Source organism: Symphalangus syndactylus, chromosome 5 (assembly GCF_028878055.3).
Source record: "Symphalangus syndactylus isolate Jambi chromosome 5, NHGRI_mSymSyn1-v2.1_pri, whole genome shotgun sequence".
Lineage (NCBI taxonomy): Eukaryota > Metazoa > Chordata > Mammalia > Primates > Hylobatidae > Symphalangus > Symphalangus syndactylus.
In genome coordinates, this window is record NC_072427.2 from 68019113 (window position 1) to 68037079 (window position 17967).

Genomic DNA, 17967 nt, shown 5'->3' on the forward strand with positions numbered 1-17967 from the left:
AAAATTAATAACGATTCTATTAGAGCTGCTAAGCTTTTGCCAGGTTTACCTCAGGGATGCAGTCATCATGGCTCACCACCCTCACTATGTCGTCCAGCGGGAGAAGGGAATTACACTTGATTTCAGTGTAGACATTTTTCCCCTCTGTGCATGCTGCCAGCAACTCCACCAGCGTGATGTGGTAGGCTAAGGGGCCACTCTCATCCCCTCGGTCTCTCTCTGAACACATCATATGGAGAAGGATTGGAAATGATGCTCTATCATTGTAAAATATCAGCACGTCTTCACCCCCATTTATCAACTGAAATGATAATAAGACAGTCTATGTAGCAGTCCAAACATTCATCCTTGCAGTTATTTCCAAAGGCTTGATATATCTGGAAACACGTGTATCTCTTTGTAAAAACATATATAATACGGCAAAGGCAGAGCTATGCTTGGGGAGGGTGGTGACAAGATTATGGTCTCATGCCAAGGAACCAGCTATGAACACTATCAAAACCAGTTGGGGGCGATGTGGAAGCAGCAGATGGGGCAAGAATGAAACAACAGGGATGATAGTAAATTGTTCATCACACTGAAATTAAACCTGTAAAAAATAAAGTTATTTTCCTCTACTTTTTTTTGGGAGACTCCATGGCCAAAGTACAAGAAATCTCATAATTTTACTAAAGCAGAGTAAAATATCCTCATCCATTGCCATAGCGACTACCTAAGTAAGCAAGTACATTGAGCTACTTACAGCTCTACAAAAGTCTACAAAATTCCGTGTGTCATAAGAAGGCATCAGTAGAGAATGAAGGTAAAAGCAGAGATAAGAGAAATAAGCAGAAAACTAAGACCAAAAACCCGAGAGAAACAAAGATATGAATAGGTAGGGGCTTTTAGGACATAAATTTTCCTTCACATTTTGTTTATGTAATTTTAGTAGAAAATTCCATCAGGTGGCAGTTTTGTTGCTCAAGCTCCATAATATCTTACTGTCTATTATCAGTACCAATTTTCTAACCCCAGCGTGAGATAGGTTGGTGGGTAACTAAGGACATACAATTTTTTTCTCTATGTATTATATTTAAAGTGACAACATATTTAAATCTATAAGCCAATTAGTTGGCTTACTTTGAAAGTGTTGTTGAAAGAGAATGTATTTGTATCAAAAGTATGTATTATATATTAACATAATATTACAAATACTTCTTTGTGCACAGAAACACTTCACCCAACAGTATTACAGGGATGGTTTCACTGTTGCTGCTTCCCCATTCTAATTCTTTCCTTGCTGATCATAACACAAAATCCTTTAGTTCTCACATTTCCAGACAATGAAGGGCTAATGTGAAGGCAAATGCAGATACGAAAAAGGTGCATTTTCCAAGCTTAAAATGTTCCTTAAAATGTTTAATAACAATAATTTACATTTAAAAATTCAAGGCTTTAAGCTAAATTTAAGATTTCTAAGTAGCAGGAGGGACTCCTTGAATCATTATGGAAATCTCCTCCATTCCCAAATTTAAGGTATATCATAATGAAAATGCCCAGAAACCAATAAAAATCTACCATGTAACTGTTTGGTAGCCATGGGTGGAAGCTCCCTTAACCCATATGGGCCACTAGAGAACCATTTGGTCACAGAGCGGTGATTTAATCAATGGGCTCTTTAAGCTGCTACTTCTCCAATGTATCATACTTGCTTCCTAGTAACTTACTCATTACATAAATATCACTCAATGTCAAACATAAACATGAAATAGGCAAATAAAGAAATGAAATACCTTCATCTATTCATTTGCTGAAATTTATAACTTACTCTAAACAGTAAGTTTCCACATGTTGTAAAAAAAATCACTGTTGGGTAGTTTGTATTACTTAGTTCGATTCTCTTCAAAGCTTTCTGCAAATAGCAGCAGAGAACACCCATTCTATATTTCAGAAACAGAGCAATAAAGGCACTGGAAAAGCACAGTTTAATCTGTCTTTCTTATATCATTGGAAACTTAAAAATATAAAATTTTGTCACTTTCATTCCAAACAATCGATAACATTTCATAGGATTTTACCCATTATTTAAAATACACAAATTCATTATAGGTCAAAAAGAAAAATAAACTCAGAAAAATCATAAAACCAACTTAAGATATGTTGCTTCACTAGATTAAAGCAAAATATATTTGCACTTGAGTAGTCATGATTAAATTAAATAATTTTCGAAACCTATGTTGCTGGGGGCTTTTTCACTGTAATAGAAAATACATATTTGAACATACTGTTTATGTGAAGCTGATAAAAGGCAAATTGAGAACATACCTCTGTCATTACCATATCCTGGCATTTCTTCACATATTTACCATCTGCTTTTACAATTGTTTGCAAAAACCTCAGGTACTCCACGTGGCGGCCATGTGTCTCAATGCAGTGCACAAAGTGCTGTACAACTCTCTCGCTAATTTCGTTGCACAGATGGTAATTGTTCATGAAGATGTGCCGCATGGTTTCTGCTTCAAGGAGCTAAACACAGACAAACATGCCCTTGTAATTCTGACAAGATCAATTTTCCATTCTACGGTACTTAGACTAATTGCCCTGCTTGTGATCAGTTTTATATTTTATACGAAGCCACAGTGAATTTTCTGTGCATGTCTTTCAAAAAATGCAATGAGATCATTAACCATTAAAAGAAAACTGAGCTCACAGAGGAATTTAGTTGGAGAAAGGAGCTTATTATCATAAAGTGCAACATATTGGCAACAGTATTCTTGAGATTAATTATGAATTCAAAATTAGGTCTTCCATAAAATCTGCTCAAACACATTTTACAGACAAGGGCAAACTCCACCTCTGAGTTTTCCATATTTACCTTACTCATGGTATTGTGGGTTAGTTCTTTGTTCTACCATATCTTTTCCCCAACATTTAACTACACACATATAAAAGATGTTGTCATTTGCATGTAAAACTTGTGCAATTTTTCAAGTTCTTTAAAAGTTTCCTTAATGAAAAAAAAAAAGATATTCACTTTTGGAGAGAGAATTTCCACAAGGAAAAAAAAATGAAGCAATGAAGTGTAACAAAATTCTCTTCATGAATGTTACTAAGACAAATTTGATGCACACTTTACTAGAAATATTAGAAGCCACTAAAATACTTACACCTGGAGTTAAAAACAAATTCAGATGTTTATGAAGAAGAACTTGATTCTGTGGATTTCCTCGACAGAAATTCTGCAGAAATGTATGGGCTAGATTCATTACTTCATTCATCTTTTCATCATTCTGTAAGTTAAAGAATGGCACATGATAGAAATGAACATAGGAGACTGCAAATGTTATGCAAAAATCTATCCTTTTACCCATATACCATTTTTCTCTCTGCCCATCTTTGTTCTCCTTTCTCTGTGTCCTTTATGTTTCACACCTCTCCCAGTTTCCCCTTCTGCCCCCTTCTGTTTTCTAGATCCTTCTCACCATCTCTTTGTTATTCCTCCTGATTCTATACTGCTCTACTCTTCCAATGTCCCCTTCGTTTCACAGCCCTTCTCTCTCCCCAATCTTTCCAATTGTCCACCACATTTCCCCATCTCTGTACATAGCCACCTTCTCCTTCTCTGCTTCATCTCCACACCTCCTCTGTCCTCCTTTCCTCTCTCTTTTCTGTTTCTCCTCCCTCCAGTCCCCATAATTCTTCCCCTCCTTTAAATGTCTCATTTTGCAGTATGCCTATATCTCCATCATTCTGCTTCTCTTCTTCTTTGTCTCTCTTTCCCTATTCTATTTCACTCTCTCATATATCTTCCTTCCTACTCTTTCTCCCACGTCTATTCCATCTCCTCTCTTCTTCTCCTCTTGTCCCATCTATTATTTCTTCTGCTCCCGTCCCCTTTTCTCCTGCTCTGCTCTCACTCCATTTCCTCTCCATTCAAACTTCCTCTCTTCCTCCATTCTGTCAATCTTCTCTGTATATATATATTTATTACTCACTCATCTCAGTTCTTCCTCTCTCCAATCTCTCTGTCCCTTCCTTTTGCTATTTACCTTGTCTATTATTGCCACCTATTTCTTTTTCTTTTCCTCTTTGCTTTCTCTTCTATTTTCTCCTCCTTTTTGTCCCCCTCTTTCTAAACACTCTTAATAATGAATATCCTTATTCATTGCCATTTTCCAAAGTCCTATACTAAACTACTATCATTTGGTTATAAGAATCTTAACAAGAAACTTAAGTCTCAAAATTCACAGAGAAGCAAATTTGTCATCTTAAAAGTGGTCTTGTGACAGTATGAGTGAAACTACCTAAAATTCCCCCGTGTAGTTGACTGTACCATTTGTCATGTGGGCATTGTTAGGAATTCAGATGGACTCATGTTTTCAGTGGTATTTTATATTAATATTAAATAAATTTCTACATGCACCCACACATATGCATATTCCCTAGTCTTGCCTATTTAGAGGGCCTATGGGGGCAACACCCCGAAGCAATAAGCACACTCAGTCCTCAGAACTTTGCTCCTAAATACCATTTCCCACCAAATGGAAATGGGGCTTCTTGAAGAAATGGCTGATTCTAGAGTTGAAGCAAGAAGAATACAAGATGAGCCTGGAACATTTTATTGTGCCAGAAAGCAAGGAAGTAATCAAAGAATGCTGGGGGGAATGTTAGAAGACAGACAATCTAGCTCAAAGGAACTCCACTGGTCAAATCTGAGACAATCTAGAAATCAAAATAAATAATGATAGAACACTTTATAACCTATTGAATAAAATGAACATATACAAACCCATACTGATAAAAATAAACACAATAAATGAATAAGTTGAAAGTGTGATGAAGAATGGGATATTTACTTAGTTTCACAGAACTGCTCCACAAAATACTTATTAATTACAAGGGAATTACAAAGGGAAAATCAGAGAAGCCTGGCAGACACAACCTCAATCAATTGATCAAAGTGAACATCATCAGACATGGGACAAATCAAAATCGTGCACCAACAAATAGGAAGCAATGAGACAAACACAGTGTCACTCCGGTTACATTCCTGCCAAAGATGCATAACTGTATTAATCACGAGAAAACATCAGATGATCCACATTAAGGGACATCCTTCAAAATAACTGGCTATTTTCAAGAGTGTCAACGTCATGGGAGTTCCTGCATGAAGAGATTTAAATAAACATGGCAACAAACAGCGCATGATTCTGAAGGGGATCTTTTTTTCAAGCCGAAAACAACTGGGACAATGGGAGAAATCTGAGTAGTGTGTAGGGACTAGGTGGCAGTAAAGTGCCTTGCTCTTTCCTGATTTGGAAGGTGCTAGTGTGGTGACATGGTAGTGTACTCTTGTTTGTAGGAAACATACACAAAAGGGCTCAGGGATGATGGGGCACCTTGTGGGTGATTTATTCTAAAATAATTAAGAAAAAAAATTTCTTGGAACTTTGCAAAACATTTGAAATTGTATCAAAATAAAAAGCTAAAGAACAAAAAATAACCAGGACTAACCTTTTCGTAGGGTATCTGCAGAAGATCCAACACCACCGAATGTGCCCCCATATTTTTCAGTAATCGTTGATGTTGATTCCGACACTTTTTATTCTGCACACAGAGTTTACTTAGCCTGATCAAAATCTTTAAAAAGAAGAGGGAAAGTATCAAATATAACAAATAACAATATTAAGTATAATATATGAGCAAAACTTATTTGGCATGCAAATATAAACCTATATAAGAATATTTTGTATCTGCTGACCTCCTTTACAATCCGGTAGTTATTGCTCTTGTTGCTGTCAATCTGAGGTTTCTTTGTTCCATCCTGCACTGGACTTAAAATGTTCGATTCCTAAAAGGAACACAAATATGTACTTTTATGCCATTTGTAGCTTTGTGGTAAACTTATTTCTTTTGTATTAAATAATAAGTATATTTTGTAACTATTTTGTAATAAATCTATTATTCAAATTATGTCTCTTTTGTACTTTTTTATTGCATAGAAAGTTCCTTGGCTTGATTGAGCCATGCAAATTACCGCTACCCAGTGAGAACCCAATGACAAGTTAACTGGAATGACCTGTAATTATGAGCTAAACTGTAAAGTTTTCATACATATTATTAGTGCATATCCATATGAGACATATATATCTCAGACATGTTGTGGCTTTATATTGCCTATATGAGAAGAAATAGTGAAAATACAGGGCATAAAAGATATAATTTAATCACTAGGCATGAACTGCAAGAAAAAGAGTGGTGGAGCAGATCATCATAGCTGAGCACATCTCAGAGAAGGGAGCAAAGAACAACTTAACACAACAATTCTCTGACAGGTTACCATGGCATCCTTAAGAGTCACAACTCGGGGCCAACATACAGAACCATGAAAATGAAGAGAGAAAAATAAAAAGCAAATTAAAATAAAATGTTTAAATTACCAAATTAATAAAGCTTATTAAGAAAACCTGAAACACCAAAAATACTTAATTATAATAACTATTTTCTGTAGCATCGCAAATATGGGGAGTGGACATATTTGAAACATCAACTACTGGTGTCACCTTATGAAAATCAAACACCAGTGACAAACAATTCCACTCCAAACATTTATGAAGATGTCATGCACACCTGGTACTAGACTATGGTGAACAGATCTAAAAGAGATACATAGCAGATATGGTCCTTCTCACAAGAAAATTACAGTCTACCTAAGAAAACAGGGAAAAATATATAAATAAAGATTTGAACTGGGCAGAATTCACTATTCAGAGAAAGAAAGAGAACAGCTGCAGCTTTAGACAAGTTTACGAAGGAGGTCAAGTTTAAGGCAAGGTCTAGAAGGATGAAAACTGTCTAGTTAGGCATAAAGGATGTTTAAATGAGCAGGGAAAAGCTTTGCCAGGTGAAGAAGAAGTCAGCTTAGCCAAAGGTACTGCAGCAAGAAAAGCACACTAGTTATATGGAAAACAGCAAGAACTGACAGGGTCCATTGCAAAGACTGCGCAATCAGAGTGGGGCTGATGGCCTCCTTCATTTACAATCTATGCAAAATTGCATTTGGGAGGAATGTCAAGTTCAATGTGGGTCCAAAACACCCTAAACTCCTGACTATAATGATGGTGTTAGGCACTCGCAGTTGAAGGGGACCCTAGTTTAAGCTCAGGAAAAAGTTACAAAGATACATGAGGCCAATTGATATGATTTATTAGTCCCAAGTTGTTTCTCCTACTGTGCTCCAGGACAAATCACAAAATTAATAAACATCAAGAAAGAAAAAAAAACACTTTCCTTGCTAATCAAACAATTCTGATAAAAGGTTTCAAGCAGCAGAGCAACTTAATCCACGCTGAGCCAGCACACTCCCCACTCAGCTTTATATTTTTCTTTTGCTTCTTTTCTGGCAAATATTGTCCTGAGGCTCCCAGTCTCAACTTCACTTTAACAAGTGACCTCCTCCTCCCATTTTACTGAGTAGACAGAAATGCCTCTACATGGACACTTTCTCTTTTCCATCCAAAAATTTCCAGTGATACCCACAAACCTGTCTATCTTCCCCACTGTCTCAGAGAACAAAATTTTTGATGCATGAATTCAAAAATTCCATCTCCTCTTCCTCCTCTCCCTGCTTCATCCCTGTTTCTTGTACACCAGCAGTTTCTACCCTTTAATGACTTTCTCATCTCTTAGCTTCTACCTTGCTGACCACTTGTCACTCATACTCACTAGAATTGGAAATGCAAAAAGTAAAAGATCCAAACACTGAAAGCCCTGAAAACATTACTAAGTTAGACTCCAGAGCTATATCACCTAGCTATCATAATGAATATCTGGACAGAAATGAAAGCAGTCCAACCACCACTTCAGGTAAATAAAAGAGAGAAAAGAATGCAGGATATTACCTGCAAGACATTAACCATGAAGTGAATCTTAAAAATTATAGGAGAGGCCGGGCGCAGTGGCTCACACCTGTAATCCCAGCACTTTGGGAGGCCAAGGCGGGTGGATCACAAGGTCAGGAGTTCGAGACCAGTCTGGCCAGTCTGGCCCATCTCTACTAAAAATACAAAAATTAGCTGGGTGTGGTGGTGGGTGCCTGCAATCCCAGCTACTCGGGAGGCTGAGGCAGGAGAATCGCTTGAACCTGAGAGGCGGAGGTGGCAGTGAGCCGAGATCGCACCACTGCACTGCAGCCTGGGCGACAGAGCATGACTCAGTCTCTCTCTCTATCTCTCTCTCTATATGTGTATGTATATGTATATGAGAAAGTGTTAAACTATATATAAAAGTAAAGACAATGTAGAAGAGAAAACACAACCCAGTGGCTAAGACGAATGAAAACTATTTAGATGGAAAGAGGCTAGAGGTCAGAGTACGAAACAAACAGATTTTCCATTTGATAGCAAAAATAATTAATTGATGAGAAGTAGAAACTGCAAACGCTAGAAATATAATTAGATTTCCTTTTTCTGATCACAAAGGTGAAGGCTGGATTTTTAAAAGGCCATTTCTTTTTTTTCTGTAAGAGAAGAAATACTAAAACATATACACACAAACACACACACTTGTACCACAAACCAGGATTAAGACGTTACCAGCTCTAAAGATTGACAAAGCTCCTTAGTTAGAAAAGAGATATTTTTGATATATGTCAACTTTAAAGAAAGCTGTTAAAAAGGCAGGGCAAGCTTTGGTAGATATCCTTAAGCCCGTTTTTCAAGCAATAATCTGAAGAAAAAGCAACTGTCTTGTTTTAAGAAAAGTAATCTTAGGTAAAATGTACTACATTACAAAAAGTTATGCTCTTTAGTTCAGCCCAGGTGAAGATATAGACAATGCCAAACTCTGTATGTGTGGGAATTATGAAAAATAATGATTTTAATTTAAAATTGCTAGCAGTCAACAAAAGGCAGCAACATTGGAAAATTCAACAAACAACTCCTTTTAATTTCAGAAAATAATTCAATTTAATTAAATTGAACAAAAACCCATGGAACATCTGGATGATTCCAAAGCAGTCATCAGGGTAATTTAAGAAATATGTAAACTATATAACTACAATTAGGTTTTGTTTTCTAATTCTGATGCCAAAATGGTCTAAATAAAGGTGCTCCAAAAGTTTTCCTTCTGAAAGAGCTGAAATTGGCTGTATTCTTCACGTCTTATACAATGCTTTACATTCTATAAACTTTAGCCCTACGTCACTGCCTAATCTACAAAACCCTGAATTTATTTTAATGACAAAAGATTAGAAAAGTGAAAAATGTAGAAGTATGACTTATGCAGCATCCCAGAGCTGAATGGGCCTAGAAAAAAAAAAAAGTGTGACACTTAGAAGAGTATTGGGCTTGTAGCACATCTCCAAATGATCCTTTTGACAATAGTGATGAAAAATAAATACGATGCTCCAAACGTCCTTGCATTTTATTGTAACTGCTTCCTATCGTCTGGAGAACCTAAATTTATTCCCCCAATAGAATACGGGAAACAGCTTAGTTCAGTGATTTTAGTGGTAGCTATATTTTTAATTACATAGTATATACCATAACATAAAACAGTAGGTTCAAAAATAAGAGACCAAGGATAGTCTAGAAATTGGGTGGCATCAGGGTTCTAGGCAGAGACACAAAGAGTGAATATTGGTTCTAAAGATAGTTTCTCCCTTTTTTTTTGCATCAGGCAAGGAAACTTTTATATCAATAGCAAAAATGATACAAGAAAGTAATATTATATGAACTATATGGTAAACTAAATTTTAGCACTGGCTAGGTATGATGACTCATGCCTATAACCCCTATACTTTGGGAGGCCAAGGTGGGAGGACTTCTTGAGGCCAGGAGTTTGAGGTTAGCCTGGGCCACATAGAAAGACTCTGTCTCTATAAAAAATAAAAAAAAAATTATTAGTTGGGCATGGTGGGCTCACCCATAGCCCTAGCTACTCAGGAAGCTGAGGCAGGAGGATCACTTGAGCCAAGAGTTTGAGGCTGTAGTGAGCTATGATTGTGCTAATCACTCCAGCCTGGGCAACAGAGTGAGACCCATCTCAATAAATAAATAAATACTGGCACTGATTAATGGGAATCCAGCTCCTTAATTTAACCAAGGGCAATCATGCTTTTAAAAATAGAATTTTCCAAATCCTACAATGTAGAGCTGCCTACATCTGCAGCTGCATGATTAAAATAGCTTGGTGCATGCCTTCTATTTATCCCTATCCCACTGAAGTTTAAGGAGGTCCATCCTCAGCAAAGTTGCCAAGTCAGCAAGACTGCAAGGCCTTCTGCGCACCATCTGTACTGGTAGTCTTCTCTGGTGTAACCATTCTTTAAACCAGTCAGTGGCACCATAAACCAGCCACCCTCCCCCCCAACTTCAGGTGCCAAATGCGTTCCTTCTTCCATCCTCACCTCCCTTCAAAACATGCAAAAAAAAAAAATTTAATAACCGGTCTTCTATATTTGATTCGCCAATCAGATTACAGATTATAATGTAGTTGAAGCTGTTCAGAATAAATATTGCCTCTTTCAGATAACTGAATAACCCTCTGTGGGATAAGGAGGTACGTGTTTCTCTCTCCCATCTAATGATAACATCATATACTAGTCATTTAGGAAGATATCACCCTAGATCAACTTCTATGACCTTGCCTGGAAAGCTACTTTGGACGATCTTGGTATCATGGTTGTCGGTTTCTGCTTCCCTGGGAAGCACCTAAGGCTGCTTGAAGGCTTGATTCAAAATCCACAATGGGCAGAAGAGGCTGTGACCAGCATTACTTGCAGATAACTTCCTTCTAGATGTTTCCTCAAGTCAGGGACAAAGCTCTACCCTTCTAGAGAATACCTACATATTCATAACCTTACCCCAAACCTTTTTTCCTTTCGCTCCGTCCCAAGACGAATAAAATAATGGCGGCCGGGCACGGTGACTGACGCCTGTAATCCCAGCACTTTGGGAGGCTGAGGCGGGTGAATCACGAGGTCAGGAGATTGAGACCATCCTGGCGAACACAGTGAAACCCCGTCTCTACTAAAAAATACAAAAAAATTAGCCAGGCGTGGTGGCGGGCGCCTATAGTCCCAGCTACTCGGGAGGCTGAGGCAGGAGAATGGCGGGAATCCGGGAGGCGGAGCTCGCAGTGAGCCGAGATCGCGCCACTGGACTCCAGCCTGGGCGACAGAGCAAGACTCTGTCTCAAAAAACTAAATAAATAAAATAATGGCATTTTTCTGACTCATTTGATGTCATTTTAGTTAGTATTTGATAATATTTAACCTGATGTTCTAGCACACAACCCAAATCTCCTTTACAATCTGCATCTCTGATAAATAAGTTAACAAAAAAAGTTCGTGCCACTTGGGTGCAGCATCTTTGCTTAGACAGGTATTAGGAAAAACTGGAAATGTTTAATGTAACTACTAACTGCTTTCATAAGAACACACCAGGAACCTAGTGAGGAGCGCCTCTCCCCGGGCCCCCCACCGTCTGGGAAGTGAGGAGGGTCTCTGCCCGGCAGCCCCACTGTCTGTGAAGTGAGGTGCGCCTCTGCCTGGCCGCCCCCCAGTCTGTGAAGTGAGGAGCCCCTCTGCTTGGCCGCCCTACTCGCTGGGAAGAGAGGAGCGCCTCTGCCTGGCCGCCCCACAGTCTATGAAGTGAGGAGTCCCTCTGCTTGGCCGCCCAACTGGGAAGAGAGGAGGGCCTCTGCCTGGCCGCCCCACCGTCTGTGAAGTGAGGGGCCCCTCTGCCCGGCCGCTGTGCAACCCTCCAAGTGTGTGAAGTGGCAGCCTTGTGTGATCTTTCTGCGCTCCCCAAGTTTGCAGTTTTGACATTAAAGTTTACTTTTAAATTTAAACAAAAAACAAAAAACACATCAGGAACCTATTATCATACAGCAATATGTCCCAGAAATTTTCTGATGTAACTCCAGGGATGGCTAAAAAGTCAACCAGTATTATATAAAATGTAGAAAGCATGGGGAACCTTTTGGTCAACAGAATGGCATACAAAGCACTGTATAGGAAGTGAAAACAGCAACATAATAGAACCCTTAGAGACTGACTTTGATACTGATACATTGTATGAAGGAAGCTTCCCTAGTCACAATAGGGTTATAGCTCACCCGGGACGTGGTTGTGAGAAGGAGGGTGTATGCATGATATGTGTGAGAGTGACGAATCAGCACTGCCTTTTACACTCAATTGTTCCCCCAAGAAATCATTACAGAAATGTTGTTGCCTGATCTAAAAACAAATGTATTATCTGATTTGAATGAATCAGTCACTATTATTTCCTCGTTAGCCACTTGCTGAAAAAAAGAAACCATATGGGAACATAGAATCTTCACTAACAACTTGTATTGAATTAAGAACAAGTGGAGGACAGGAGCAGGGGCTCACACCTGTAATCCCAGCACTTTGGGAGGCTAAAGCAGGTGGGTTGCTTGAGCTCAAGAGTTCAAGACCAGCCTGGGCCATATGGTGAAACCCCATCCCTACAAAAAATACAAAAATTAGCCAGGCGTGGTGATGCATACATATGGTCCCAGCTACTCGGGAAGCTAAGGGAAGATCGCTGGAGCCTAGGAGGTCGAGGCTGCAGTGAGCTGTGATCGCACCACTGCACTCCAGCCTGAATGACAGAGCAAGACCCTGTCTAAAAAAAAGAACAAATGGAAAAGTTAAAAGAAAAAAGATAGTAACTTATTTATAGCATGAAGGGAAATACTAAGTTTATACTAAAATACTATCAATTTAAACGTGGTTAGAAAATGAGAAGGGAAAAAAATTCTCATAAAAAAAGATCTAATAACCAAGTAATTCAAATAACACATTCTGGAAGTATAATTGTCATATTTAAGAATTTATATTATAACCAAATAGGATAAGAATGTGTAAAACAAGCATTTTATTATAAACCAAAAGTTATTTTTCACATGTATGTCATGTGAAGGGGCTTATTAATTGAAACTCATCTGTCACAATCACCTTCAGCAGAATTAGCTCAGACATAAGTATGGGAATATGTATAACGATATAAACAAATAAATATACAATGAGGTCTGAGGCAAAAATAGAAACTGGAGACAAGAAAACAGATTCCATAAAAGGAAAATTCAGAAAAGCACTGTCCAAAACTAATGAATAAAAGCTCTTCATGAAATTACCACCGTGTCCCTGATTCATCAGGTCAAGCTGCAAGATTCTGTCTAGAACACATGGACTGCTTCTGTCCCAGGCCATCAGGGTTAGACATTCTACCAGATTCTGTCAAAAGTCAGCTAATCAGTCACAAGTTTGGCTGAAGAAACAAGTTTATGTAGAACTATTTTCCCACTGCACAGAATCTCATACCAACACTTGGAAAAGGAGAACCTTCTTAATATATATCTTTCTAGAGGGATTTGCAACTTTGCTTGCTTCATCAAAGGAAAAAAGATCAGAAGTGGCAGGCAAAGAATGGAATACAGTTTTTGCTTTCAAAAAGTAATGAGATGTGGAGGTAATAGAAAAACCATCAGATAGGGAAGGTGTGCCTAGGGAGAACTAGAGAAAAATCAGTGAAGAAAAGGAAAGAGAGGGTAGGGAGGGAAGGAAGGAATTACTTCATAATTAATAAAGTAATATAATTAATAAATAATAATTAAGATAAATCTGCAAACTATAATTCAAACTCCTATGAGGAACATTAATACTAAAAATGTCAACCAAAAAACTCAATAATAATATTATATCATGTCCAGTGAAACCTAAACAAGAGCTTTTCTGACAGGCTCTGTAAGTAGGTATGTTTAAAATAATCATAGAGATAGTGAGGAATAGCATCCCTCATGCCTAGTGGGTACCTCTGTGGTTGCCATGTGCCATGCAATAGTGTTCAGGATGGTGTCACAGCATCGCTCAGCATGGATAATGAAGGATAGCCTTTTCAGGGAAAGGACAGGCTACAAGCCAAGCAACAGCAAGAGAAGAGAAGGCACAGGTTCCCCCTCCTCCCACCTCCCCGCACAGGAGTGCTGGGTGCCCTGCTGGATAGTATGGGTCTAGATTTCCAAGCAACCACTCCCCGCAACACCACAGTAACTACCTATGGGGCAAGTTGGAGTGTAACCTTCTCAATAAAGGGACACACAAACTGTTACAGCACCAAGCAGCGCCTGTTGTTTACAGGAATCTTTTGAACACTAGCCCATGGCCCATAGAAACTGGACTGCTCCTGCTGAGGGGCAAAAGCCACGGGTCCTATGAGAAGCCAAAATCAGTACACAGCCCCTTGGAAGAAAGGGACTCCTCATCTGCAAAAACAGTCCCAGCCACCTCGTTGTCCAGACAACCCAGAGTGAGCCCCTAGGGACATTTTTTAGTTAATTCTGTTCCTTACATCACACATCCATTAAAAGAACAAAAATAAGTATGAAGTAAAAACAGGCAGATATGAATCTAGAATAGATGGATATGAAAAAGAACCAATTAAATAACCTGAAAATGAACTATATAGTCCTTGAAGTAAAAACTAGATTGATAGTTTAAGCATGAGAATTTGCATCAGTGACAGTCTAAGTCAAATTTTTAAAAAGGGCCACTGCACTCCAGCTGGGTGACAGAGCGAGACCCATCTCTAAAAAAAAGTAAAGAAAAAGAAGCTGGCAACCATATATAGGTGAGTAGATAGATATAGAGATAAATATAGGTATACACACAAATAGAGAAACCAAATCACTGTAAGAAAAATTAACAATCAAAATAAACAACACGAGGAACTTTCCTTTGAAGCACTGCAATGCCCACGTGACCTGCTTCTCAATCCTAAATAAAGCAGTGGATGAACGTAAAGGGTAATCCTGACTTAACCTACTCGGATACGGTTTCCTGAGTTAATCTCTCCTTCCTATATTTAGAAGTCAACGCATATTTGAAAGTGATGAATTAGTAATTGCTCCTAATGCTACTGATATTGTCGACTTGTTATATTTTAGCCTTTAAGCTTTCAGAAATGATGGTACAGTCTTTTAATGCTAGAGACGATAAGTTTAATAAAGGAAACACTATAATATACAATAGATAATAAAGCTCCTAGGCTCTAGGGATGCAATAGGCTTAATAAACAACCAAATCCATCTCCTTCTCCTTATTTATAAGAGATCAAGCATGGTAATGGTATAATTTTGGATTATAAACTGAGATTCTTTAGTGTTAGTAGACAGACCATCAATTCACATTTATTGTCAACAGAGTATACCAAATTTACCACTGCGGGAAAAAACTTTTTTTCCCCTCACACTTTTATGTTATTGGAGATATTTTTTATTCTCAAAATGAAGAATCACATTAAAGTTATCTGGTCTTCTGATATCTAAGCAGGCACAAAGTTAGACCATTATGAGCTGTTTTAGAACAATGCTGATGATGCTGTGTTTACAGCCTTTGTAAGATTTACTGAACAACAAAGGAGTATTGTTTGTATTGGCCTGCTAGAGTGTGTGCTGCCTGCTACTGGCTGTTTCCATTGATACTGTGATATATTTCATCCTGTTTACAATACATTGCCACTATCTTTGGCTGCTGGGTTATTGCATAATTCAGATTATTTGGCTGTATATAAATTAGTAACTTCATAGTTTCTCATTTTTGTTCCCCTTACATTAATCCATTACATAGGTGCCATTCTCCCAGCTTCCCAATCCACCTATTTGCATACATTTCTACTGCTACTTCACTAGTCCATGCTTTCAGAAGCTCACACCTGAATTCGTGCAAGAGCCTCTTAATGGGTGTCCCAACCCAGCCTCTTGTTCTTCTGAAGCATTTAGTCTGTCAGACTAAATTTTCCAAAATAGTATGCTCACCTCCCTACCCAAGAATCTTCACAGGCTCCCAGTTTCCAGTCATTGCAAATACAAATCGCTTATTCTTGAACTTTATTTCTCTTATTATTCTTGAATACATTAGCTAACTCCTCCCAATCCTTCAGAATAGGCCTATGCGCAGAATCCGGAGTGAGGCCTTCTTTCAGTCATCAGGCCCACGCTGGCCTCTCCTTTTTCTGTACTACATAGCTCAGTATTTAATCAACTACTTTGTCACCCTGTTTTTTGGGTGTTCATGAAGTGTGTTCATTCATTGAGGGCAAGTGGAATATGAGATTTGAGTCCAGATATCAAACTTTAAGAACGGAAAGGAGAAATTCAAGTGTGCACAAAGGCAAGTTAGCATGAAAGCAACAGGACTGAAATATACACTTTACACAGCATTTGAAAGAAAGATTTTACTCTAGAGAAACATGACAGTTCATTAAATGTGACCATTCACATTGCCCCAAACCTAGCATAGGTTTGAATAGATATTATTGAGACAAATACACAGGCTCAAAACAAAGAAGAGTTGTCTCTTGTTAAGAATTATCAAACAGAAAATGATAAAGTGCAGAGAAATCCCTCCTGTATAACATCTAAAAGTGATTGATAAAATATTTAAAACATCTCTTTATAGTAGCAAGGCCAGAAACCCTGAAAATACATAAAAATTTCAGAGCAATAATCAAGCACTAGACTCACTGTTGGCTCTGAGGGTATCAGTCCATACCTAATAACCTGGATTCTGAGTTTTGCTGTATCATACACAGACACACACACACACGGCAAAAAGGAAACAAAATCCAGATCCCATGCAAGATGGAAGTTCTGATCAGAGACCCTGGCATAGAGTCAGGAAGACCTAAGGGTGATACCCACAATGATAAATCAGGGAAAGACATGGCCCACAGAAGAGCAAAAGGGCTCCTATCTTGGCCTTGGCGCTCATCAAAAGCAAAAGAGGGGAAAAAATTCTCTTGAGGCTCCCATATACAAAGACAAGCTCACTTTCACTCAAGACTGGGGACCAGAATGTCCAATCTAAAGGGGTCCCAAAAGACCCAAGCCAAAAGGTATGTTCAATATGGTTACAGAATGTAGTGTCCCAAAGTGCTTCACAGAGGCAAATAAAATCTCAATAAGGCCTTAACTACAGACCTCAGAGGAATTCCACATAGAAAGTTCCAAAGAATGTGGGTTCATGACAATAAAAAATCACTGAACACCTGAAGTAAATACATCCCAAAGACTTTGGCAAGAATGACCAACTTAAAACTGCAAAGAGCCCTCCTATTACAAAACAACTAGATCTTAGATATAAACCTATTTTAAGTACATTTCTGGGCCCATAGAAAACAAAGGACAACTCCCAGAGACCCCACCCTCCATCTTCTAAGGGAAAAACGTAACCTGAAACCTGATCAGAGAGCTCTAAGCAACAAGGGCACAAGGTAAGTTTCCCTGAAGGCAAATGACAACACTAGATCTGCAACCCAAAGACTAAGGAAACTCTGAGCAAGTGTCTAGTTTGGGGAGCTAAACCCAAAACTCCTGCCTTAAAATAGGTATATAGGAAGGGAGTAATGTGGTCTCAGGCTAGCAGCGCCCCCTGCCAACAGGCAAAGGCAATCACAAATACTCTAAGAAGGAAAACATACCCTATGTCAACCCCAGGACTAAGGTCAAAAGATAAGAGCTCAAAACCCGCACCCAAATGTTTATAGCAGCTTTATTCATAATTGCCAAAATTTGGAAGCAACCAAGATGTCCTTCAATAGGTGAATGGATAAACAATACAAGGGACTACTATTCAGCAATAACAAAAAATGAGGCATTAAACTGCAGAAGGACGTAGAAGAACTTAAACATATACTGCTAAGTAAAAGAAACTAGTCTGGAAAAGCTACATACTATATAATTCCAATTATATGAAATTCTGGAAAAGGCAAAACTACAGAGAAAAAAAATCAGTGGTTGCCAGGGACTCAGGGTTTCAGAGGGAGAGACAAATAGGTGAAGCACAGAGAATTTTTACGGCAATGAAGCTATTCTGTTTGACACTGCAATGGTGGATACATGACATTATGCATTTGTCAAAACCCATAACTAAACAACACAAAGAATGAATCTTAATAAATT

General features: G+C 38.4%; 1 protein-coding gene across 3 annotated transcripts in view; it reads right to left on the reverse strand.

The window, feature by feature from the left end:
- Positions 1-17967, reverse strand: part of ITPR2 (inositol 1,4,5-trisphosphate receptor type 2) — a 506561-nt gene that overhangs the window by 265144 nt on the left and 223450 nt on the right. For all 3 annotated transcript variants that reach the window (XM_055280315.2, XM_055280317.2, XM_055280318.2), the window contains exons 27-31: positions 5741-5830; positions 5494-5619; positions 3147-3269; positions 2305-2505; positions 50-301 (exon numbers count right to left, since the gene is read on the reverse strand). In XM_055280315.2, the coding sequence (XP_055136290.2) occupies positions 50-301; positions 2305-2505; positions 3147-3269; positions 5494-5619; positions 5741-5830 (792 nt within the window). The remainder of the gene's footprint in view (positions 1-49; positions 302-2304; positions 2506-3146; positions 3270-5493; positions 5620-5740; positions 5831-17967) is intronic.